Source organism: Balearica regulorum, chromosome 3, assembly GCF_011004875.1.
Source record: "Balearica regulorum gibbericeps isolate bBalReg1 chromosome 3, bBalReg1.pri, whole genome shotgun sequence".
Taxonomy (NCBI): domain Eukaryota; kingdom Metazoa; phylum Chordata; class Aves; order Gruiformes; family Gruidae; genus Balearica; species Balearica regulorum.
In genome coordinates, this window is record NC_046186.1 from 102,465,978 (window position 1) to 102,490,002 (window position 24,025).

The 24,025-nt window shown below is 43.4% G+C and overlaps 1 protein-coding gene across 1 annotated transcript in view; it reads left to right on the forward strand.

The window, feature by feature from the left end:
- The first annotated feature begins 723 nt into the window (after positions 1–723).
- SMYD2 (SET and MYND domain containing 2) overlaps positions 724–24,025 on the forward strand; it is a 30,764-nt gene continuing 7,462 nt past the window's right edge. The window contains exons 1-7 of the mRNA XM_075749247.1: positions 724–1,277; positions 4,348–4,411; positions 11,437–11,547; positions 13,169–13,229; positions 15,769–15,893; positions 20,229–20,296; positions 22,073–22,175. Of these exons, the coding sequence (XP_075605362.1) occupies positions 1,096–1,277; positions 4,348–4,411; positions 11,437–11,547; positions 13,169–13,229; positions 15,769–15,893; positions 20,229–20,296; positions 22,073–22,175 (714 nt within the window). The 5' untranslated portion in view covers positions 724–1,095. The remainder of the gene's footprint in view (positions 1,278–4,347; positions 4,412–11,436; positions 11,548–13,168; positions 13,230–15,768; positions 15,894–20,228; positions 20,297–22,072; positions 22,176–24,025) is intronic.

The following is a 24,025-nucleotide window of genomic DNA, read 5'->3' on the forward strand; positions in this document are numbered from 1 at the left end:
GTTGCTGTCATATTCAGACTTTTTGTTGTTTCTTTGCCGATTGACTGATTCATTATAAAGAAAAGTCCATCCCTTATGACAATTTTTCATTAATTCTGTGGAATTTTTTTGGCTTAGACTACAGAAGATTATCCTAAAATACTAGGAGAGAATGGTCAGCTTTCTAGCCTCTGAGCCGTAACCTAAACCTGGTATCCACAAGCCACGCATGGCAGCGCTGGGCTGGCCAAGGCCCTGGCTGGACTCTTGGAGCTGTCCCGGCTGCAGCAGGGGTGGGCTGGCCACCTCCAGAGGCCCCTTCCTGTCACGTTTTTTCATCTCCTGCCCACCCCACCATCTTCAGTGGCCTTGCTTCCTCACACCACCAGAGAAATGGGTCACACAGGGGTCCCTCTACCCCCACAGCCCTACAGTACGTGGTGTAAACCAGGACAGGCGGTGGGGAAACCTGCATGGCACCGGACTTGTGTGAACTGAGTCCTGCCCTAGTTATCAAGCAGGCCATGGCACCTGAAGCCCCCCATGACCTGAACAGCAAAACTGCTCATCACTGAAGTGCTTTGTCTTGGGAGGCCATGTTGTTACTCTAGATAGGGGCTATGAGGTTGGTGGGGTGAGCCCCTTCCCTGGGGCACTCGCTGCTTGATGTACTTGTCGAGGCCGGGTCTCGGGGAGACTTCCACCGCGTCTGAGTGGAGGTGTGGGCGGGCAGCCCCACGGCGGGTGCGCTGAGGGGACCGTGGGCCGGGCGGCTCTCCCAGCACGCCTGCCTGCCTGCCGGCCGGGGGGTTCGACGCCCAGCGGGCCGAAGCTGCGGCCGCGCCCGCAGCGGGAAGACGACTTCCTGGGTGCGCAGCCGCTGGTCGCCCTCCCCGGTCACCGCCGGCTAATCCCCCGCCGCCCGGAGGAGGCGCTCCCGGCGCCGCACGGCGGGCAGGGGGAGGCGGCAGCGGTCCTCCGGAGCCCCGCAGCGCGCTAGGACCCGGCGGGTCCCGGCCGCGGCCTCCCCGGGAGCCTGCTGCCAGAGTACGCGGGCCGGGAGGGGAGCCCGGCGGGAAGGCCTGCCCCGGCGCCCCTTCTCTTCCCCGTGGCGGGATGCTCTCGGAGGCGGCGCCGCAGCCGGGCGGCCTGGAGAGATTCGTCAGCGCCGGCAAGGGCAGGGGGCTGCGGGCGCGGCGGCGCTACGCCATCGGGGAGCTGCTCTTCAGCTGCCCGGCCTACACCGCCGTGCTGACTGTCAGCGAGCGCGGCAGCCACTGCGACGGCTGCTTCGCCAGGTAGGGCCGGGAGAGGCCTGGGGCGGGCCCGGGGGGCGGTGGCGGCTCGGCGGGCGGTGGCGGGGCCCGGCCCCGGGGCGGCTTCTCGCGGTTCGGCCGGCGGCGGCCCGCCCCGAGCCAGCGGCGGGCCGGCCACCCGAGTTCCCCGGCCGTGGCCGTGTCAGTCAGCGGCGTGCGGGCCGCTGCTCCGCGAGTGCTGATCGTGGCGGCCGTGCCCCGCAGAGCGTTTGCCAGGGGGGCTCCGCGGGCCTTTCTTGGCAAAACTTCCCTCCCTGATTCTCTGCCGGCAGGCCCGTGATGACACTTGTAGCTCAAAATTGGTTTTCCTCGCTTAACAGTTCAGGAAGAGGAAAGAAAAAGTAAAGTTTTGCTCTTCACGTGCTCTGGCGGTTATGTTGACACCTCGCTCTCACGGGAAGTTTCATCAGGTTTTGTAGTAACGTAATAGTCACTGAATGTAACGGGAGAGAGGGTCTGCAGTTGCCTGATTCATGCTTTACATGCAGATGGAATATATATGAACACAATATATGTATATCTGTAATGAAATATACAGAAATACCCGTACGTTTCTGCTTCTCTGTTCGAAAACTTAGTTTTTGGCAAATTACCGTTACTAGGGCAAAGCACGGGCAGCACGAGAGGTTCGCTACGGAGTGGCTGCGAGCGTTGAAGCTGGAGTGCCACGCACGCCGATGGCAGGCCCGTGTCCTGGCCACGCCAGGCCTGGCTCCCAGCTCTGTAAGGCTGCGGGGTGCTCGAGTTTTCTGGGGGCGCAGCAGCCCCCCTCCTCGCCTGTGCGGAGGGGCGGTTTGACCTGCTGCGGATATTCCAGTGGTTGCCGTAAACCTCTCAATGTCAGCTGCTGCAGGGGAAAAAAAAATTTTTAAAAAAATGCATTTTAGGTTTTTCGTTAGAAAATTAGATGTGACGCAACGGCGTGTCACATCACACCATGTTTTTAAAAGGTATAGTACTTGCCTGACTTCTGACAGCTTACTGAAGAATCACAGTGCTTACCTGGTTGTAACTTGGAGCAAATGTGAGTGTTTGCCTCAGTAAAACAAAACAACTGTTGTACTTTTGTTGTTTTAGTCAATACGTAAGTATTGCATGCATATGTGGACTGAGAGGCATACTGAAGAATGTAATTATCACACTCTAGTAGGTCTTTTCATCTCTTGTCCAGTCATCTTAACTCACTTAATGCTTTTCATTTTCTTCTCTTTTCTCTTGACCTTGTCCTTTTTCTTTCCTCATTACATTATCTACTTTATGACTTACTTTATTCACCCCTCTCTTTGCATATGAGCACCTAATACAGTTCCTAGTGAAGTCAGTGAAGTGAGTCCCATTAATATGAAGAACTGTAGGACTGAGGTGATTCTCCTCTCCTTTGCACCAGTGGCTTTTCCTAGCCCCTATATTTTGTGTTTTCTCTTGTGCCTAACCACAGATCCCCTTGTGTCAAAGAAACTGGTTGGTTTTGTTTATCACATCCAGAAGATTTCTCTCTGTAAAAAGACCAAAGAATACTTTCCATGCTCCATTGATACAAAGTAATATTGTAGACATAATAGTTGTCTCATGGAATAGCTTTTAAAGATCATCTCCAGGAGCAGTCTCTTTAAACACTGCTTGTTCTCCATGCAGGCTTCTTCAGTGGAGCTCTGGAGGAGCACGGTGATCAAGGAATATACCAAATGAAATACCATAGCAGTTACAGTGGGGTAGTCTGAACCTATTTTACACCAGGGTGATGAGGTTCCACTAAGAGAAAACATATCTCGGGGATGTAACTTTATCTGCCAATGCTCAGAAATGTGTTTTGTGTTTGGGCCCTGTTGCATTAGCACTGGACTAGCATGTGTTAGATTCTGAACTGTGCTGCGTGAACTTGAGAAGAGTGTTAGGAGGAAGGTTGTGGACTCAGTACTAGAGAAATTTTGCGAAGTGGCCATAAAACTGTTGTAGTAAAATGGGCAGAGACTAGAACGTTGTATTTGCATCTGATAGTATTTACTTTAAATACACAGCTGTGCTTGAGGTGCATACTGTCAGCAAGCAGAGTCACGATGTTAGCCTGACGCACTCATGTTGCATCTGCTTTGCAAGAACAATCAGAGGATGTCAAGACTTGCTATGCTTTATGGACTCCAAGTGCCAGTGACCTCTGAAGTGTTGTACGCCATCATGTTGTGTGAGGACACTCACCCTTGTTTTACTCCAATGAGCTTACCTCAGTTTAAGACTTTTTTTGTTGACTTATACTGGGGAGGGTGTGTAGACATTTTAAAGTATTCGATACTGCTGAGAGATCCCTATAGCTGTCACACCAAAATGTCACGTGTTGGGTAACGCATGCTCTATTTTTGATGGGATCTGCTACAACACATGCACCTTGAAGCAGAAAAGGACCTTCCTTTTGGCAGTTCCCTGTGTTGGGATATATACAAATATAAAAAAAAGGGGAGCGTGAGGCTTAGGTCACCTTAGAATACACAGATAGCGGAGCAGATGTTAGTGGAACAGTAAGAGGCTATGTGGTGGCTGGAGATCAAACAGTGTATTTAATAATGCAACATGGTTTTTTGGTGTTGGGAGGCAGTTACTCACAAAACAATGGTCATGCTTTCTGTAACTATAAAGAGAAGCAATGGAACTGGCAGCGCAGACGCAAAGGGTTAATGTTGATGAGCATGTATACGGAGCAATTGGGAAGTTTGAAAACCAAGGAAAAGTTACCTATCAGTATGCATCATATAGTGGCAAAAAAGGATGCTGTCTGTCAAACAGCAGAGAATAACATGTTTCCAAACCCAGCAGTTTATCAGGACAGCAGAGCACTTTTGCATAATAACAGTTGTTAGGAAAAACTTGTTGTGACACTCTGAAGAATTAAAAATGGTGTCTGCTATCGGAAGATGGGATTCAAGCTGTAGTTGTAGTGTTCTGAAGAAAATACAGTTTTCATTGTGAAATGCAAAATATTGTGCAAAAAAGTGATGCAGGATACATTTGTATTTCATTCAGATTTATAGAATAAAATAACTTCTGTTTTCTTTTTAAGGAAAGAAGGATTGTCCAAGTGTGGAAGATGCAAGCAGGCCTTTTACTGCAATGTGGAATGTCAGGTATGGTAATGCAGTTTGTGAGGGTGCGGGAGGAAGGAGGGCAGGAGTTGCTGAGCTCCATTTTTTTGTTTGTGTGGCATTGAAAGTCTCTAATCGTAGCTATGGTTAATAGTAGTCCAGTCAGTTTCAGAATCCCACAGATGCTGACCATGGAGTTGTGCATCGGACAATTACAGGATTTGGACATGGTCTGCATGAATCTTTCAAGATCAGTAGCTCCAGGGCATGGTACCACTGAGACTTTGATTAGAGCTGCCTGTCAGCCCACTAATTATGTCTGTATTACTTCTTTCTTTAAGCACAAACCAGATAATTTAACATTAGCTCGCTAAACTGGTAGGAGAGTCTGTGTCTAATGGAAAAATAAAATCACTAAATAGCTATCTTAAGGGGGTTTTGTTGGGTTTTTTTTTTTTAGAATCTTTGCAAATATTTTGGGTGGCCACAGCTGACAGTAGCCATAACCATTTGAAACGTACCATGCTTTGTCCCTAACTCAGTCATTCTGGCAACTTTTATTCTTTCTGTATACTTTGTATTTTAAAAGCCCCTGAAAAGAAAATATAAGCATACACTAGAGTAGAGCAATATGAAGACATCCAAAACATTTGCATGCAGTTTTAATTCTGTTTTCACTTCAAACTAGAATAAATACCTTAAAAAAAATTATTTTTTTGCCCCAACTAGTATCTAACCTTTGTGGGCTTTCAACTTGATATGGAAGAATTATCCAGTTTACGTGTGAAAAACTCAACTGGATTGCTAGCTAAATAGTGTAAGTGATGTAAGATCTGTGGTGCTGGGCACAGAGTATGTGAAGGTGCTCGTGAAGGATTTGAGTCACCAAAGGTCTGACATGCAACTACGTGTTAGCTATAAATAATCTGAAGCTTCTCCTACATGCTAGCGTGCTGCTATTCTCCATTGTCATTATCTGGTCGGAGATGTTGTGATTTGTGCTGTTCGGTTCCCAAGCGCTCTGGAGATGGCTACTGCTTTTATTTCAAGGATGTATCTTATTCACCCATTGCGCAAGTTGCGAAGCCAACCTTGCCTCCCCTTAGTTGTCCTTCTATTGCCTCCCCAGATTCCTGCTTTCCCACAATATCTTAGTGAATTGTGGGTGAATCAAAAGGCCTTTTGGTTTTGAAGCACCAGGAGGACTCAAAATGCTTAAAAGAAATAAGTTTTTTACAAAATTTGGAATAGTTCACAGAATATTGAAAGACTGACAGCCGGCAATTGCTGGGAAGTAAGAGAACGCTTACTATGTGAGCATCCTTAAGGCTCTTGAGAGAAATCTGGATGAGTTTTAAAGACTGTAGAGAAAACCCATTATTCATTCATGAGAAATGCTTATTTGTAAAAGATGTTTTCATATGACATTTTTTCTTAGGAAGCTTTTAACTAGTTGAGAGAAGGAAATAGTTGAAAAAAGCAATTTATTGGCTGTTTAGCCTTTTTATCTGAGATTGTGAGTTTCTTCTCTTACCATATAAATTTCACAATGGTTTATGAAGCAGGTAAACAAGATTTACTGAAGTAAGAAAGCTCAGTGATTTGTGCCAGAAAAATTAACAAGTAGATATCATGGTGGAAGTAGTGGAACTTACTTCTGCTGATCCATGGTCCTTTGCTTTTACCTCCAAGTCCCTTCTTCAGTCCCTCCCTCAGTGTCCTGACTTCTAGCCTTGTCAAAGCTTATACTTTTATGTTAAAGAACAAGGAGGTTTTTTTCTCTCTTTCCTCTGGGTAGTGTCTTGTACATGTATTGCTTTCTTAATTTGATTTTTTTTTTTTTTGTGGCCAGAATATTCTTTCTCTAGTGGGGCATATTGCAAGAATAAAAAACTGAACTGCTCAAACTGAGTGTCCTTAAGACTGCAGGAGATAATGCTCAGCAAAAGCCTGTCTGATAAATTAATGAATTAAAGTATTTTCTGCCTGGGGGTGTGTAGTATGATGCTTTAGGTGTCGTGATGTCTAGACAATAGTATGACAAGCATTAGCACTTCAGGTATTAGCACTTCACTCTTACAGGTGATATGCATATGGCTTTTGACTCCATAGTTGATACAACATTATCTTCCATGTTTTGGGCCCTTCTGAGTCAGTCTGATGAAATTTATGAATGTTGCTGAGACTGAATTCTTTGACATCCTTTCAAAGTTACCTTCAAGCATAATATTCTCTAGAAACCAGTCTCCACTGACTACGTGCTGCACAGACAATCTGCACTGCATCTTCATCCCTGTCTTGTTCAAAGGCACTTTTCAGCAGTTCAGCAATTCTTTGTCAAAGCCAAAAAAGGACATCTGTGCCTTGATACTGAACTTGTAACACTGGTATGTACAGTAAACGTGTCCCTCTTGCCTCCATGGATGTGAGACTTCTTCATGCAACGCTGATAAAAGGGCAGGGCTGTACCTGAGAATTGTGATGGCATTGTTCATTTGATTTTTATTTTTTTAAGTTAATTTTTTTTCCCTCTTTCAGAATAATGTGGTTATTGAAAGCAAAGTTAGTGACACTGCATGTATGTCGCACTCTGTTGAGCCGTATAGTATCCGTGTTTTGTGATTCTTAAAATACTGCCCAGGCATTTAATGAATGAAGCTTCACAGCAGTCTTGGTGGCGTTTCTGTTTTTGCAAATGGAGTATAGGTACACAAAGATACATTGACTTGCTGAAGATCCCCCAAGTGGTAAGAGAATACATCTGGCCAGGTGTCTGATGCGTTGACCAAGTCCTGCTTTGCAGCGTAGTTCCTTTGCCCTGGTCGCTGGGAAAAGTGGTGTCATGCTGTAGTCTGAGGGACTGAACCTAGGGGAAGACAAAGTCTTGCAGCGTTACGGTGGCTGATTTGTTTAGGGCGCACTCTATACACACACACGTACGCATGCACGCTGGCCCTGGCACAGTCGCCTTAGTGCTAGCACATGTCTTTAGCCAGTTTTGGTCTACTATTTTGCTTTTAAGATAGATAATCTTATGTTTGATCTATATTAAGCTCGATGTTTGCATAGGCATAGGTTCAGTCTCAGGTGCAGGGCACATGAGAGAGGAAGTTGTCTTCACTGCCTGTCCTTGCTGCCCGGAATGTTTTCCGAGTTGGTAGGATCTAGCCAGGGTTTGCTGAATCTTTCTTTTCCCAGCCCCTAATCCAGTTCTCCTTTTAAAAGGGTTTGTGATTTCTAGCTGATTCATACCGTTCTGCTCTCCACTATTGCCTCCTCGAAGCGCAGGCCTGTTATTATAGCGGTGGCTTTCAGACCCCATCTGCAGCTGTTCAGGTCTTGACTTCTTAAATTATAATAATTTTAGTCAAACAGCAGGAGACCTGTGCTCATTTTTTCTCCTCAGAAATTAGCTGCTGAAACACTCTGAAGAGAAATGTTTTAAGAGGGTTACGTGGTTGCAATTGTGGAACTGGTGAACTTGAACCAGCTACTGGAGCTCCTCTTTCTGTTATTACACATAGCTATTATTTTTCCCAGAGTGGAGATCAGCTAGCCAAAGTGCAGAAAGAGATGTTTTTGTCATGACTTTCCGTATTTGCAATATATTTTGAAAAAATATTTGCAGGTTTTTCTTAACGTGTCATGTTAGAGTGCTGTAGTTGGTATTCCTGGAGTAAGGGAAATGTATTTCTAGCCAGCTAGTAAGCCTCAAAATGTAGTTGTAGACCTGGAATTAGCATCAAGCAGATGTGTTTTAAATGGGACCTTGTAGAAATTGGCCACTCCTCTTTAGTGAGCTGTAGAAAAAATACGAAATTCTTGCTGTAATGATTCTGCAGAAGAAGAACGTAACACTGCAAGACCCTGCTTAAGATTGTCTTGGCAAAGAGTCTGTACCCCTATCCAGAAACTTTCTCCATGTAATTTTCTGTGGTAAATGTCTCCTGTGAACCTTTTGAACCTTAACCCATGGAAGTCAAATACCCTCTACGGCCTACCATTCGGTAAATGATGTTAGGGAAGGATGGCTGTGAAGACATGTGAAACTCTTACCTTCACTTCTTGGTGAAGGACTGTATTAGAGAACTTCACCGGATAATATCAGACATCAGAAGTTGCCTTACTGAAATTTAATTGAAGAGTTGGATGCCATTTGAATGTAAGTGGGCCTTCAGCTTTTGAAGAAGTGGGCTTAACCCCTATACTGGCTTGCCCAGCATTTCTGTCTGGTATTTGTGTGTGTTTCTTTTCAATGAAGTGAAATACAACAGAAATTAATCCTATTGAAAAGGTCCATGTGAAGAAGGAGGTATGAGGACATTTGTTTGGACTCGAGTCTTATTTTTTTGAGTCTTATGTATTGTTGTTTGGGTGTTTTGGTTTTTTGTTTTATGCTGAGCTATATGACAGTGTTCTGGGAATTAATCCAGTAGTCCTGCACGGTGGAATCGTTTTAAAGAACTTGGTGGAGAAGATTGTTTCCATGCTTTGATGTAAAAAGCATAATCTTTAAAGAACTTCCCTTCCAAAAATGTTGTCACTCATTCCTAAATGAAGGGAAAAATACTGCAGATGTGATGAAAATAGGAAGAAAATATCATTAATGCAGCATTAGGGATTCAACTAGAACAATGCTACCTGTTATAATTCAAACTACTTAGAGAAAAATGTGGAAAAGAATGAAAAATACAGTCCTGCTGTGATTGCAGGGAAAGCTGCTGTCACAGTGTTTCCATCCCAGGTATTACTCAGTCATCAGTACTCTCTCTTCTTGTGGTGTTTCAGGCTTTTATCTCATTTTGCACAATTCAGCCGTATCTTGTCCCTTTAACCTCCCTACTAGTTCATATAACTCAGTATGATTCTGCCTGGGGAAAGATTTTAATTAACAATGTGTAAAGAATAAAGGGAACAAACGGATTTTTAAAAACACTGCTTTGAGACAGGCACGTGATTTTGCGTTTTGATTTTTTGTTTTATCAGGTAGTCTCTCCTGTTTATTTAACTGGTGTGCATGGATGCGGGTCCTACAAAATTTCAGGTTCTGTGCCGGCGCTTCTTGCACACCCAGCAATCACACTGAAGTTGGTGGATGTTGTGGGTGTGCAAGAAGGGGTGAGACATGAGGTCTTCCTCTGTGTCTCTTCTTAGCCTTTAGCTTGTGGATTCTTAAGCGAAGGCTATGGGGAATTTTCTAGAAGAAGGTCTTGGGGCATACATAGGAAACAGACCCCTCAAGGGATGCATTTTATAGTGTGACAGCTGTAGGAGAGTTGAGAGTGTAATTTCACATGACATGATTATGGTGTAATATACTGTTTTGGTTCTCCTGGTCTGTATTGCTGCATCCTCTTAGAACGTTTACATTGGAGCTTAATTCAAGCAGCCTGTATGTGGGTTTTTTTTGGAAGTACCATACTGAGATATCAAGGACAATGAAGTTGACATTGTGAGGGGCTGAATACCCTTGCAGCATATGTGAGGCTGGGGTGGGTGTTCACCTTTCTTTTCCTAATAAAATAAACTCCCAAAGCTGTCCGTACCCAGGGCAATTAAAATGGCCATTTTCAGTGAAAGATTTTTTGGTGTACTAACTCTGAAATTGGTGATCTCAGCTTCTGTTTTATCTGCAAAACCTGTAAATAAGTGGACCAGCCAAGGCAGGAGACACTGGGGGTCCTGATTGAGCTGGCTGTTTGAGGTGCCTTGCGTTGTCCTATGTGACCTCCATCTGTAGCTCCCACAAGAATGCATCTCCCAGTAGACCTGTATCGTATCTACTGGTCCTACATAGATGTTTTAGATAGCCTAGGGTGTCTCAAATGGCTCCTGCCATCAGTGAGTTGGCAGCTGGGGGAAACCGTGTTTCTTCTGTTCCTGCCACTCAGTCACTCTGATGGGGTATATTGATTTTTTTTTTTAAAATTATTTTAAAAATTTTTTTTAGTAGGCTAACTAGGTCTGTGATACTGGGTGAGTCACAGTAAGGGGAATTAAGAACTTTCTGGACGCTGCAAAAAGTTTTTCAAGTTTTTGCTTTCAATCACTTATAAATTTGTGGGATCTGTTGTGATTTCTTTCCTCTGGTACTGTTTTCCACCAGTTTAAAAACTGGTCTGAAAATAAAACTCGATGCTCCCTATACAGGCAGAATGCTGTAGGTCTGTTCTAACACAGTGCTGTAAATGTGTGTCTGGGATGAGACATAGAAATAAATAACGGCATTGCTTGAATATAGAAGTAAGAATATTTCCGTGTTTGAACAAATACATAAAGTGAAATTTGATGCAGTCGGAGAATATGCTATGCCAGGCTCTGTGTGCCAGTGCAGAATGTTAATCTGGGATTCTGTGCTCATCTTTGAAAGATTCTGTTGCTTTGGAGGAAATCCGTAGAGTGCCAAAAGCCAGTGACTTGTGCCATCACTCCAAGTGTTATTGTATGTTGAGCTAGGAATATGCTACACATTCTTAACTAAAATGTGTTTGCCTTTATTAGTGTGTTTTCGTTGCCTAGCCGTACTGTTATTGTACAACATTTAAGGAAAAAATCTGATAATTCTATCCAGTAGGTCTGGTTTTGACCTTACATATACCAATTCTTAGAGTGATTGTGAATCCATTGACTTCAGACACATTACTCCTGATTACACCAGGGTCGTCTCATAATGAGGGGCCAAGGTATTAAATGGAAATGAACCCAATAAAGCCATCAAGCTCAGACCTACTCTGTCCTCACGTGCTTGATCTGAACAATAAGAACTGGTGATTTATAAATCATGTTGTCTGTTTGCTTCTTCGTCATTTAATTCTTTTTTTCCGTTGAATAAATGAAGATGTTCTGACCTTAACTCATCCCTTGTGAATTTGTTTGAAAAAAGCAGGATAGCTGTACCCCTTAAATGTGACTCAAGCTTTTGTTCAGATTTAGTGAGCGTCATCTTATTTTTTTAAAGGAAACACATTTCACTTGACCTCCAGGATCTGGCAGGACTTGCTGCATCCTCGTTTTCATCACTTTATCTTCATGGCTTATTTTTTTAAAATATTTTTCTGCATTTTCAGAAGGAAGACTGGCCAATGCACAAGCTAGAGTGTTCCGCCATGTGCACTTTTGGGCGGAACTGGAATCCCTCGGAGACTGTGAGGCTAACAGCGAGGGTCCTTGCCAAACAGGTGAGCAGGAGGCTAGACTTGGGAGGTATGTTCCTATTCTGGGTGCCAGGGAAGGCAGGAAAATGAAAATTGACCGACAGTAACTGTCCCTGCAAAGCAGATACATACTAGCTTCCTGTGTACAGATGGGTGTAATACGGAGCATGAACAGCCGGACGAACTGACCATCAGACCACAGTGTCAGGGCCACCGTAGTCCAGCTGGAGAGTTTTGGGGGCAGCTGGTGAAAGGCTAGTGAGGTTTTAGGCTGTGTAGCTGTAATTTACAGCCAAGGTATTGTTGAACAGAGTCTGGAAAAGTTTACTGATAGTTTCACAATGTGCATGGTGTTTTGGCCTCCATTCTGGTAGACAGGAGCTCTTGGTTACATGCGTGGGCTAGCACCAAGGCCGTGTTGGTAAACAGAAAGAAGAACGAGACTTGGTATGTGTAGTTACATTCTAAGGAATGCTCCTAGTGTTACCTGTCTGCAGGCACTGACGTCTTTATGAAGCAATTTGCTGTTGTACTGTTTTTCAGCTGTATCTGTGTAGCATTGTGTAGTGTGTACGTCCTGGTACATTTGTGAGCCAAGAACACCTCTGAGAGATTCAGGTATAAATGTTTGCGATTACTTGAGTTAAGTGATGAAAAACAGAGTTTGAGAGGGAAATCTCAGGGCCTTGGTCTTTGGAGAACAAGAATATTATTAGTAAGGAAATACGATTGCAATGTCAACTTCCATTTCAGTGTCCCCTAACTATATGGATACTGAGGATAATACAAGCGCTTACAGGGAGGGGATGGGATTCATGAGTTTCAAGGTTATTATGCTGTGTATCTTTGTGGAGCTCTAAACTCTCCACAAAAACAAATCCTCTTTGAAGCGTATTCGTGTGATTGAGGTCTGCTTATGTGACAAGGGCAACCTGGATACTGTGTGTAGTGAGGATTTTGGTGGCCTGCTGGGAAGGTAGCTGCATACTTGCTGTGTGTGTAGATATGTGTGTGTGCATGTATGTGTGTGTGACTTAATTAAAGTGTGGTTTAGTGGTGATCCACAAACAACATCAAATGTTTAATGACAAAAAGTCATTGGAATAAATTTGTGCTTTTATCACTTACAGGGAGGGGGGAGAACCCTACATGTCATATGAAAGCTAAATATGCAAACCATAGTCCCTGAACCTCAGCTGCTGGGCCACCTGCAAAGCCATATTTAATGGCCAAGATTACAAAGAAGTGGCCTTAGGCCAACAATGGAGCATTGCTTTTGAACTCTGTCAACAGTCAGTTTATTCACTTTCCTCAAAGTGAAGCCTGTCTCCTGCCTGCTTGCTATTGTTAGCAGCTTTCTGGGTGTCTAGAACAAAGCAAATGACATATTTAAAATACTGTATATAAATTTGATAGGAGTTAATCTTTGGCTGCCTAATTTGGTGCAGAGAGAATATTTCTATGGCTTTACTAAGGGCAGTTGATTTAACTCGTTGCTGTTCATCAACTTCTATAAATTCCATACAGCGTGGATTTGGGTTTGTTTTACAGGTAGGAGTTCCCAGCTTATGAATGAGTAGACAAAACTGCCAACTTAAAACATTAAAATATTTTCTTGTTGTTTTTTTCTTCCCCTTATTGCTAGAAAATTCACCCTGAAAGAACACAGTCGGAGAAGCTGCTTGCTGTAAAAGAGTTTGAATCACGTAAGTAAAAAAGGTTTGCAGGTAAACAGAGGCAGTTATCTATATTCACGATTTGCTTCCCCCTGGTCCCCCTCCATCAAAGCCTTTCAGAGCATCCAACTCCTGTTGAAGGAAGGGAGTAAACAAAGAGAATCATGGTTCCTCTTTTTTTGAAAGTGCAGTGTGTGTTTCTTTCTTTCTTTCTTTCTTTCCTTGGTTGCTTGTGGGGGCTGTGAAACAAGGGTGAAAACCTAAACAGAATTAATTATGTAGCATACATCCATCACATGGCTTTTCTGGTACTCTGGTGTCTTTTGAGAATTGTAATGTTGTAAAATTAAAATAGCTGGTATTTGTTACCAGGAGGCATAAAATCAGAGACAGTACAGTTGCTTGATGGTGACAGTGACTAAGGGGCTAATTGCAGAACCCTCTGGACTGTGCTTCAGTATCTGTCACTGCCAGTCAAATTTGACATGTTATATATGATTGTGTTGAAATTCCATGTCCTAAATGCTCCAAAATAATCCAAGGAAGGAGATGAGGCAATGGCTTGCTTTTAACTGGAAGGCTACTGTTTACGTCCGGTGAGGCAGAGTTAGAAATTGAGCAGCTAGGGAACTAGTAACCATCCTGGCATAGTTTTCACTGGTCTGTCATTTCTCTTTCTTGGTGCTGGGGGTAACGTACGAGGAGGCAATAGGTTTGTATATTCACATTTCTCACTCTGATGGCTTCCAAAACCCGTTATAAAATGCTGAATAAATGCAGTCATTGCTAGACTTGAGGTAGCAGAGTAACCAAGCACAGCAAGATTACATTCTTACTTGCTTCCTGAACAAAAGCTGCTGTCACAGCTGTTGGGACAACTGGGGAAATAAGGGGGAAAAATGCCAACATTTGACTTTGCCTAAGGCAAGGATAATTTTTACAGGTAGGTTAGCAGGATTGAGGTTGAGGAGGATGGGTAAGTGCTGAAGTAATTTCTGTATATTCTTCTGCATTGCAGCTTGTCTTCAGTAATTTATTAATTCAGGAGCTAAAAGGCGAAAATGTTTTTTCTGTTGCAATGTGCCCCTTGTCCTCTAGGAGCCCTTGTTTTGTTTCTGGTTTTGTTAGTAAGAACTCCTGTTCCTTCTGCCTTGCTGACTCTCCTCATCTCTCAGCACACCTTTGCCATGTTCAGCGGTTGTTTTACACTATGCAACATCCTGCACAGGAGAGGAAAAGGCACCTAGCTGTCAGCTGGAAGCTCAGAGTTTCTTATTTCTGATTTGTCGTCATCAAATTGTGCCATTTCATTTTCCTCAGTATTTTTTGTGACTCTCCTGTCACTCACGTCTGCTCTTACAAATAATTTCCCCTTCCACCATTGTGCAGCCTTTTCGTTCTGCATGTTTTTCTCTCCACTATTATTTTGAGTTGGAGAGGAGAGGCTGATGACTTGCTGGCTTTCTTAGAGCAGGAGTGAGCTGGTGACACTGCCACTGTGAGAGAGAGGATTAGGAAAAAACATTCCAACATTCTGCTTTTCAGGAGAGAAGAGGGGACTGAGAGTGTATGGTCGATCATCTACCTTGCTCTGCATGGACCAGGCAGGAAAAGGTTCAGTGGCCACAGCTTTGGTTGGAACCTGTCCTGGGCCTGAGGGTAAATCTCTGATCAAACCCATAAGGGAATACACTTGGCAGGTGTGTCAGGACATTTCCACTGATGTTCCTGCTGTCTCCTGTTATCCTCAGATATCTGCAGGTTAAACACACCTCTGTTGATGGTCACCCCCCAGCCCATGGAGACATGGGCATTCTCAGGCACTGTTTGTTACCTCTTGAAGCAGGTGCCTGCAATAGGTCAGGTGGATTGCACTCCTGGGCACCCTTGTGTTATCCTCCTCTTGCTGCGAAGGGAAGCCCTGGTGATTAGCCCCAGCGTTATTGCCAACTTTTGTTAGGTCTCTGCCGCACGTGGCCACAAATAGTTAGGGCCGCTGTGCTGGGAAAGACCACATCTTTCTAAAACCAGGCATAAGCAGCCTTCCTTAGGAGGAGTCTGGGCTGGTTTGTAGTGGTAAGGATTAGGTCTGTATGAGGAAGTTTCACTATGTAAAGCATGTTGTAAGAAGTGTGGTGTTGAGTGTGACTTCATACCACAGTAGATGGGACCAGCTAGCTCATAACGTTGTGGTACACAGCTGAGGACAGCTACCCGTAGTTGATAGGCTTCTAGAAGGCCAGCGCTGGCTGGTCTGTTTGCTGTGTTAACAAATGCACTTTAAACACTCTAACCCTTCTCCCAAGAAAGGGAAATTTGTGTCCAATTACCTGCTAACGTAAAGATGTTAGAAAATGCCTTTTAATCCTGCATGTTCTTGTAGCACACGTGCGGCTTTGGCAGAAGCAGCATTACATTTATGGAAGAACAGATGCTTCTTGCAGTGCTTCCAAGTAGCTGTTCTTCGAGGGGTTTCTGTTTAAGTCTGCGCCTGTTCTAAACTAAGTCTAGCTGCAGTTCATGGGGGAGTGTTCCTGTTACTGAAATGGAATGTATTCTTTGTCCACAGACCTTGACAAACTAGACAATGAAAAGAGAGAGCTGATTCAGAACGACATTGCTGCTCTTCATCACTTTTACTCAAAGCACTTGGAGTACCCTGACAATGCTGCCCTTGTAGTTCTCTTTGCACAAGTAAGTTGGCTAGAACACAGCCTGCTTAGGTGGATGGTGCTATAGGAGTTTAGCCTTTGTGAAAGGTGAAAAATGTTAATGGCAATGGAAATGGGACTCTTTGCTTATCTTAGGGAGAGGTGAGTGTACTTGGTGGAGAAGATCCCCTTCCTTGAGCAGAAGTGACTGGCCATGCCCCATTTCAGCAGTGAGGGGAAGAGACTCTTGTCTGCCGACTTTCTATGAGATGCTTCTCAAACACAAGAAAAGGGGAAGCAGCCTGTATTAGATCCTCTCAAAGTTAGGCTTCTTGTTGGCCAAGCATACTGCAGCTGTTGTTGGATTTACATGGAAGGCTGCTGGTCTGAGACCCTGCAGAGGCAAAATCCTTCTTTCAGGCTTCAAACTTGTGGAAATCCTTGCTAGTCAGGTCATGCTTGTGTTTGACCTTCACAGGGAGTAAACTTCAGAGAAGTAGAAAGAGCAGGCTGAAATTTTTATCTGGTGTGTGGCTTTTAAAGGCAGTCAGGTAGTTTGGTCATCTGGACAGATAAAGGACGGGCAGGATGTCTTGTTAGATAACTTCTGAAATGTGTCACCTCTTTTTTTTCTCACCTGTTTTTCTGAATTGAATGTATTGTAGTGGATGGAATAACACACCAGTGGAATACTGAAAGATCCATTTTCTTCTTTTTCCTCCTGTACTTCAAAATAAGCCAGTTTTAAACATCTCAGTAAAAAAGTTTAATATTTTGAGATAGGGGCAAATGTTGACTGCTGTGATGAAAGCTGAGATGGCCATACCCTGGTTGGTAGAGCTGGGCATCTACCAGCAAGGAGGTACAGTTACTATTTCCTTAAAACAGAGGACTGTTATTCTGTAGGGGGATGATTCTTTAGCATGTTTAGCATCTGGTCATCATCCATTGTGTTGTTTCTAATTATACATTTCAATGAAAAGTTTTTTTCTGTTTTGAAGACTTTACAATTTAGATTTGTCAGAAAGATACTTCAAAGACATCACTACATCCAGTTTCTTGTGATGTTTCTGAATTTTTTTGTTAGAATGTAATCCCCAAAGATTACCTTGTTTTGGCTATAATGAAGTCCTCTTCCTGTCCTGGACCAGCTCCACCTGATCATGGTACTTAGACTTCTGTGAACTGCTGACTACGAGATCTGATACTCCATCTGGTTTTCTCTGGTGACACCCAAGGGTGTCACCTTAAGCTCATCCTGATCATTAGGTAACTATCTGCCACTGTGGACATTGCAACTTTTTGAACTAAAATCTCCAAAGGTCATCTGGATGCTCCTCGGAAGTGTTTTATAGTACACAGCCTTTTGAGGTTTTAGCCCTAGCATAAACCTTTCTAGAAGAAGGGGAGGCATGTCTGTACTTGATATGTACAAACGTACTTTCTAATAATTAGTTAACTTCACCTAAAAGTAATAGTATGCATCTGGCCTCATGTTGTCTACTTTGCTCCTCCATTTGGCATTCTTCCTCGCTGTGGCTCAGGGCAGGCATTTGGGACTTGGATACCTCTGACTCCTTGCTCACTGCTTTTTGTGGGCTTTGATGTTGTTTCTTACTCAACAAGTTCAACAAGGCGAAGTGCAAGGTCCTGCATGTGGGTCGGCGCAATCCCAAGCACGACTATAGGCTGGGTGAGGAATGGATGGAAAGCAGCCCTGAGGAGAAGGACTTGGGGGTATTGATTGATGAGAAGCTCAGCATGAGCCAGCAGTGTGCGCTTGCAGCCCAGAAAGCCAACTGTGTCCTGGGCTGCATCAAAAGAGGTGTGACCAGCAGGTCGAGGGAGGTGATCCTGCCCCTTTACTCCGCTCTGGTGAGACCCCACCTGGAGTACTGCGTCCAGCTCTGGGCCCCCAGTACAGGAGAGACATGGAGCTGTTGGAGCGAGTCCAGAGGAGGGCCACGAAGCTGATCAGAGGGCTGGAGCACCTCTCCTATGAGGACAGGCTGAGAGAGTTGGGATTGTTCAGCCTGGAGAAAAGAAGGCTCCGGGGAGATCTAATTGCAGCTTACCAGTTTCTGAAGGGGGCCTACAGGAAAGATGGTGAGGGACTGTTTATGAGGGAGTGTAGTGACAGGACAAGGGGTAATGGGTTTAAGCTGAAGGAGGGTCGATTTAGATTAGATGTTAGAAAGAAATTCTTTACTGTTAGAGTGGTGAGGCACTGGAACAGGTTGCCCAGAGAGGTTGTGGATGCCCCATCCCTGGAAGTGTTCAAGGCCAGGCTGGATGAGGCTTTGGGCAACGTGGTCTAGTGGAGGGTGTCCCTGCCCTTGGCAGGGGGGTTGGAACTGGATGATCTTTGAGGTCCCTTCCAACCGTAACCGTTCCATGATTCTGTGATTCAACACAGCTAAGGTGTAATTTGTCCTTTTGAGTGGAGCAAAGATTTTTGTCCAAAGCGTCCTTGCCATTCACTGCTCTCTTCCTCAGCTGTTGGTATCATTCCACTTGCTTTTGTCCATGTGGAACATAGCTCTCGAGGCTAGTGCTCTTCCTCCTCAGTCTCAGCTTGTCATAATCTTCAAAGAGTTGCTCTCTTGTCTCAAGTTCCAGCATCTCATCCTTTCCTTTAAGACCTTGCATAATTTTGTGCCTCCCTCTGTGCATTCTCTTTTCCACCATTGGGAACGATCTCGAGCTCTGTTTTTCTTCACTGTTGTCTCTTTACTCTCTCCACCTTGCCTTTTTTAGTCATGCATTCATCTGGTGAAAACAGCAGTATCTCATCCCTTCTAGTTCTTCCTCTTGTGTCATTTCTGGTATGATGCATTGGAGAAGTGAGTTGTCCCTGGCTTAGCGGAGGGGAGTTGATGATAACTCACTGCATATTTTTAAATACTTCCCTGTGATTCAGAACCATCAAGCTGTTCTTCATGTCAGCCTTTGTAGCCTTACGTTCTTACTTGGTTGATATAATCTTCCCTTCTATTGTTTTTATATTCAGCAATTATGTTTTGGTTTTGGTTCAGGTATGTTCATACATTGGCTAGTGCAGTAGCATGCTCATCTTGAGAGACAGAGAGCCTTTGGTTGCTACCTTGCTAAAAATAGCAGGATAAAGATCAAGCAAAGATACTGGTGAGTGAATCAGAGAAACAGGACACTTTCCTTAATTGTGAACTCATCATGAACAGTTCATACCTGCGGAGTGGCTTTGGGAAGTATTTGCGTATTTCTAAAATCCAATCTGAGCTGCATTCCAGCTTGTGGGGCATATCATTGTTGGTCGCATTTGTTGTAAGCTCTTACCCTTCCAGAACAAATACTTACACTGTACTTGATAGACCGTTCCTGTGCCCATTGGAGCTTCAGCTGGACTTGGCCATGTGACAGTAGTTGTTTTAGTGCTTTTCTGGCGCTTCTGTGAACAATTTGATGATGTAGGGAGATGTTGATGAATGTGGAGAGAGTTCTCTTTGTGTTGGCATGTATGTGACTTGCAGTGAAAGTGGAATAAGTACTTGATTAAGGTGCATTTTGATCACTTAAAGTCACACAAACCACATGAAACAAAGCTGAAACTCCTGTAAGATTCCCTTGAGTTTAGTGAGAATAAAAGAGGGAGAAGGTTTTAAAACCTGCTTCAGTCTATTCTGTAAGAAACATTTGTGAGCAGGCTCTTTTGATCCTGTGTCTGTTTAAATTAGGAATACACTTCCTTTCATACTCTGTCCTTTTTCTGTCCCCTCCTATTCTATGTCTTTATTAGGTTCAAGTCTTTCTCACTGCCTTTGTTGTTCTTCATGTGTGCTTTAGCTGTAGCTGATGTGCGGTGCCCTTGATGACAGATGTCATTGTGGCAAGTCTCTGTAACACATGCTCCCTTAAAGCTCTGTACTGCCCCAGTCCGGCTGAGTTTGCTGCTGTTTATCCCTACGTGGCTCCTTGTGTGTGTAGTTCTGCTTCGGCCCTTTACTCGTCATGGCTAAGTGAAATCTCTTTGCCCTGTCAGTATCAGTCTTCATTTCGTGCTTGCAATGGTCTTGCTTCGTCTGACACTTCATAGCGCTCTTTTCAAGCCCTGTTTCTCGTGGTTGGCCTTCCAAGGAGCAATCCCCTAGATGTTGTGTACTGAGCAGGCTCGAGTATTGGACTGTCAGTTCTTTAGTGTCCCGCATGTTCCTTTGGATAGGGACTTCGTCCTCACTTCGCTTTTTGAGATGTCATGTAGCTCCTTGTGAGTACTGGTGAGGTGGAAAGAAAATTGTAAGCAAATTACTGCAATTGACTTTGAAGTATGAGAATGTGAGGTGTGAGTGTGGAGTACTTAGCTGACCAGAAGCTGATCTAGTCTCTTTCTGTTTTTCCTTAGGTCAACTGCAACGGCTTCACAATTGAGGATGAAGAACTCTCTCATCTGGGATCAGCCATATTTCCTGAGTAGGTTGATTTTAATATTTTTAAAAATAAAATTAACTTGTTTAAAAACAAACAAAGGTTCTTGCACAGGTATGGAAGTACATCTCTACTGAAAGAAATTTAATTAAACACTTAATTTGTCTTCTTTTAAATACCCTTAATTCGCTAATAAAATGTGGTCAATGATTTGCTGCGGTTTTGGGGTTTTTTACATCTGGTAATTTTGGTAAAGCTGTACTTGTAATTTGGAAGCTTAGATTGTGAACTGTATGCGGGTTGGTAAGGAAACAATTACGTATTTGGCTAGCAGGTTCTGGACAGGGACATCATGTAACGATCAAAGCAAAATGAAAAGGATTGCAGGTGACTTGCTCTATTCACAACTCTCTGTTTTGGCTGAGTATAATCCTTCACCTGGTGTTCTCTGAACAACATCCCTTCTACCTTTGTTCCTTGGCAAACAGTAAATCCCTTTCATACGTTCTTTCAGCCTCCTCAGATGTTTTAAAAACTGGGATGCTTTATGTTGCTATGACAGTGGAAAAAATATGTACGAGCTGCTTAGCTTTACAAATAAACTGCAGATGTTAAGTGCTAACTGCAGTTTGTGAACAGGGGAGCACAGCTCTCTTTAAGGCTGAGGAACATTTCTTCCATTTAAGTCTGTCCTTCCCACTTCATGTTGTGCCCCTGTTCTTTGCAAACCCCGTACTGAAAGTATTATCACTGTCTGCTAAGGCTGACTTCCTTGTGAGGCATAGATTACTAGTAGTTTATCTATGTCAAAGTAATCTGAAACTCACAGATGGCGAATTAAAGCAGGACCTGATTTTGCTAAGTGCTGCATACAGACAGTAGTAGATAGTACTTGCTTCACAGATTCTCCTTCTTCAGGGGGGTCTGTTCGAAGTCCATAGCCCTGATCTACAGATTGGAAATTAAGGCCTTGAAATGCCTAGGATCAGAGGCATGGTGGGGAGAGTATTAAACCAGGATGCTCTGGAAACACGTCCAATGCCATCCCTTGTTTGTAAATGCTCAGCGTGCAAGAACCAGATCTTTCCTACTTAACAGTTACGCCTGTGAGCTAAAAGGACTAAAGAGACAATCATTATTTTGGTAGCTTGGAAGAGAAAGAATGAAAATTATACAATTTACCTCAAATAAGCAGCAAATTGCACTTTCTCCAAGCTTGGTAGTAAGGGGGAGTGCTTTTCGCTAGCGGTCCAACTTTTTGCATAAGTTGTGTGCTTGTGTAACAGACAGAGATCACTTCCCTCCCACTTCAGACACAGATTCTGTTTATGTTTGCACAGAAGCCAGCTAAAATTTTAACGCCTATCTTAAGTTGCAGTGCAGCAAATGACTTTTGCTTTCCTGTGTTTGCTTGTTTCCTTTAGTTAGATGACTTTTTCTCCTCTGAGGAAAATTGTCTATCATACATACCTAAATAGGATATTGATAGTTAAGCTATGTGAACACCCCTGTCAGCTGTCCTGTAGTGCTTTAAGAATGGGAAAATAATAACTTGCCTAGTCCTGCGATAATAGGATTTAAAAATTGTAATGATTCATTAGCACAGCCATTCTCCATATCATTAGAATAAATAACAGTACAACAGATTTTCCCAAGGTTACCTTCGTGTTAAGCCTCAGAATAAGAACAGCTTGCAGAGAGAGAGACTGATTCAGTCTTTCAGACTTTTTTTTTTTTTTTTTTTTGTGAAGTGGCGCTTAACTTTTTGCCTGTTGCTTTTGGGGGTGGTGAGGGAAAAGGTTTACTTTTCTACTTTTACAGTGTTGCATTGATGAACCATAGCTGTTGCCCAAATGTGATTGTAACGTACAAGGGGACCTTGGCTGAAGTCAGAGCTGTTAAAGAGATTGAGCCTGGAGAAGAGGTAAACGCACCGTGTTTGAATGTGTTCTGTACGCATGCATCCTAAAAGTAGGATCCATCCTGCTTTTCAGGCTTCATTCCAATTAGACGACAATTTAATAATAGGGAGCAAGGATCTCTTGCTTCTCAGAGAAGTGTAAGACGTTGCTCTGGAAAAGTTGGGGTGGCTTTAGAGGACCGAAGTGATTCTTGGAGACAGTATCCTATTTTGTGCTAAAACACGGGAAGGCACCTGCAGCAGTCACTGTATATCTGCCAGCCTCTGTCTCAGTTTACCCAGCTGTAAAATGAGGCTGAGTTTACTGATGTTTGGCTGGTGCTTTGAAATTACAAGATCAAAGCAAATTATTACTGCTGTAATAGTTCCCAGTATAATAGTAATGTATTGAAATTGAAGCCAGAATAAACAAGGTAAACGGGTACAGATAAGTCCTCTGACTTCTGTTTGGACAGAGTATCCACAAAACATGGGACTCGGTCATATCACCTCAGTGACGTTTGCTGGGAAGTCGCAGAAGAACAAGAGTGTGTTTTTAGGTGGAGTGAAGCTGAATGGTGATAGATAGAATTCTGTGAAATTGAGTAAGGCTCTGGGTTTACCTTGAAACTTTTTCAATCAAATAATGAACTTGGCAGGGAGTCTTCAGGGGCAGAGCTGCTTTTTACTTTAGAAAAAAAGATGTTAAGCAGAGTCGAGGAGGATGTTCAGATATCTGCAGGGGATGAAGATATGGAACATTCTCTCTGGGGATGGAGTTTGCATAGAGTTTCAGTGGCTCATTTGTTAATTTAGTGGGCAAGGTTAATGCTGATCAAAATAAGTTCAGATTTGATTTTAGTAACTCCTGCTGCTTTCTGAAGTATGTGATACCAGTTTTGAAGAAGGGGAGAGAGGTTATTTTTGTGGATTGTAGCTGTTCACCATTGTGAACAAAGCGAGTATAGTTGCTGGAGCCAAGGGTGAATGACTCAGGTGAGCAACTTCTTTTTATGCCATTTACTAACAATGATTTGTCTGTGATGTTGGCAGTCACTGCAAATGCATGGTGGTAATGGACAAGGACTGATCTTGGTTTCGGAATTTTACTGTGGAATCCTGGACATTTTCAGCATTTTTGGGGAGGGCTTACTGTGAGAGGTAGAGATGTGGAGTATTTACCTTGCTTGGCATCTTTTTTTGATTGAGTTTTGTCTTAGAAGCTGCATCAGTTCTCCAGGACTTCATGGCTTCTGTGCATTTGCTTTTCTGACACTTAAAAATTTTATAAATGTGAGCTCGTGGGTTTGCTTGGGCTCTGTGTGGTCTTGCGGCCTGTGTCTCCATCTTCAGGTTCAATGTAGCCATTGCATCACAACATTTTTAAAGTTTTTGCCATAAATGGAGCTGCTGCATTTTGCATGCTTTGAAAATAGGGAAGGGAGGAGAGGAGTGTGAGGGAAAGTGTAAGATCACACAGAGTAAGAAGAAGAATATGTACTGTATGAAATAATTACATGTACACTTTAAAGAAGAAAGAAACCTTCAGCATAAAGACTGAGCAAAACATTTCAAATAACTATAAATGAGGGAGTGGAACTAAAGCTGTTCCTTGGTCTGCAAAATGATCAACTGTGCTGTGCATATGACATGTTTCTTGGGGGAGATCTCTTTTTAAAAACAGAGCATTAAAGCTAGTTGCAGGGGTTCTTTTCTGAAGACCATTGAAGTAGAGGCAAACTTAAGAATAGTGTATGTGAAGGGCCTTTAAACTGTTCAAAAGCAGGTTTTCTTTGCTTTAAAATATTGCTGCTGAAGTAAATCTGATATTCATTCTCCTAGAACTGGAGCACCAGGCCTCTCTTCTTTTCAAA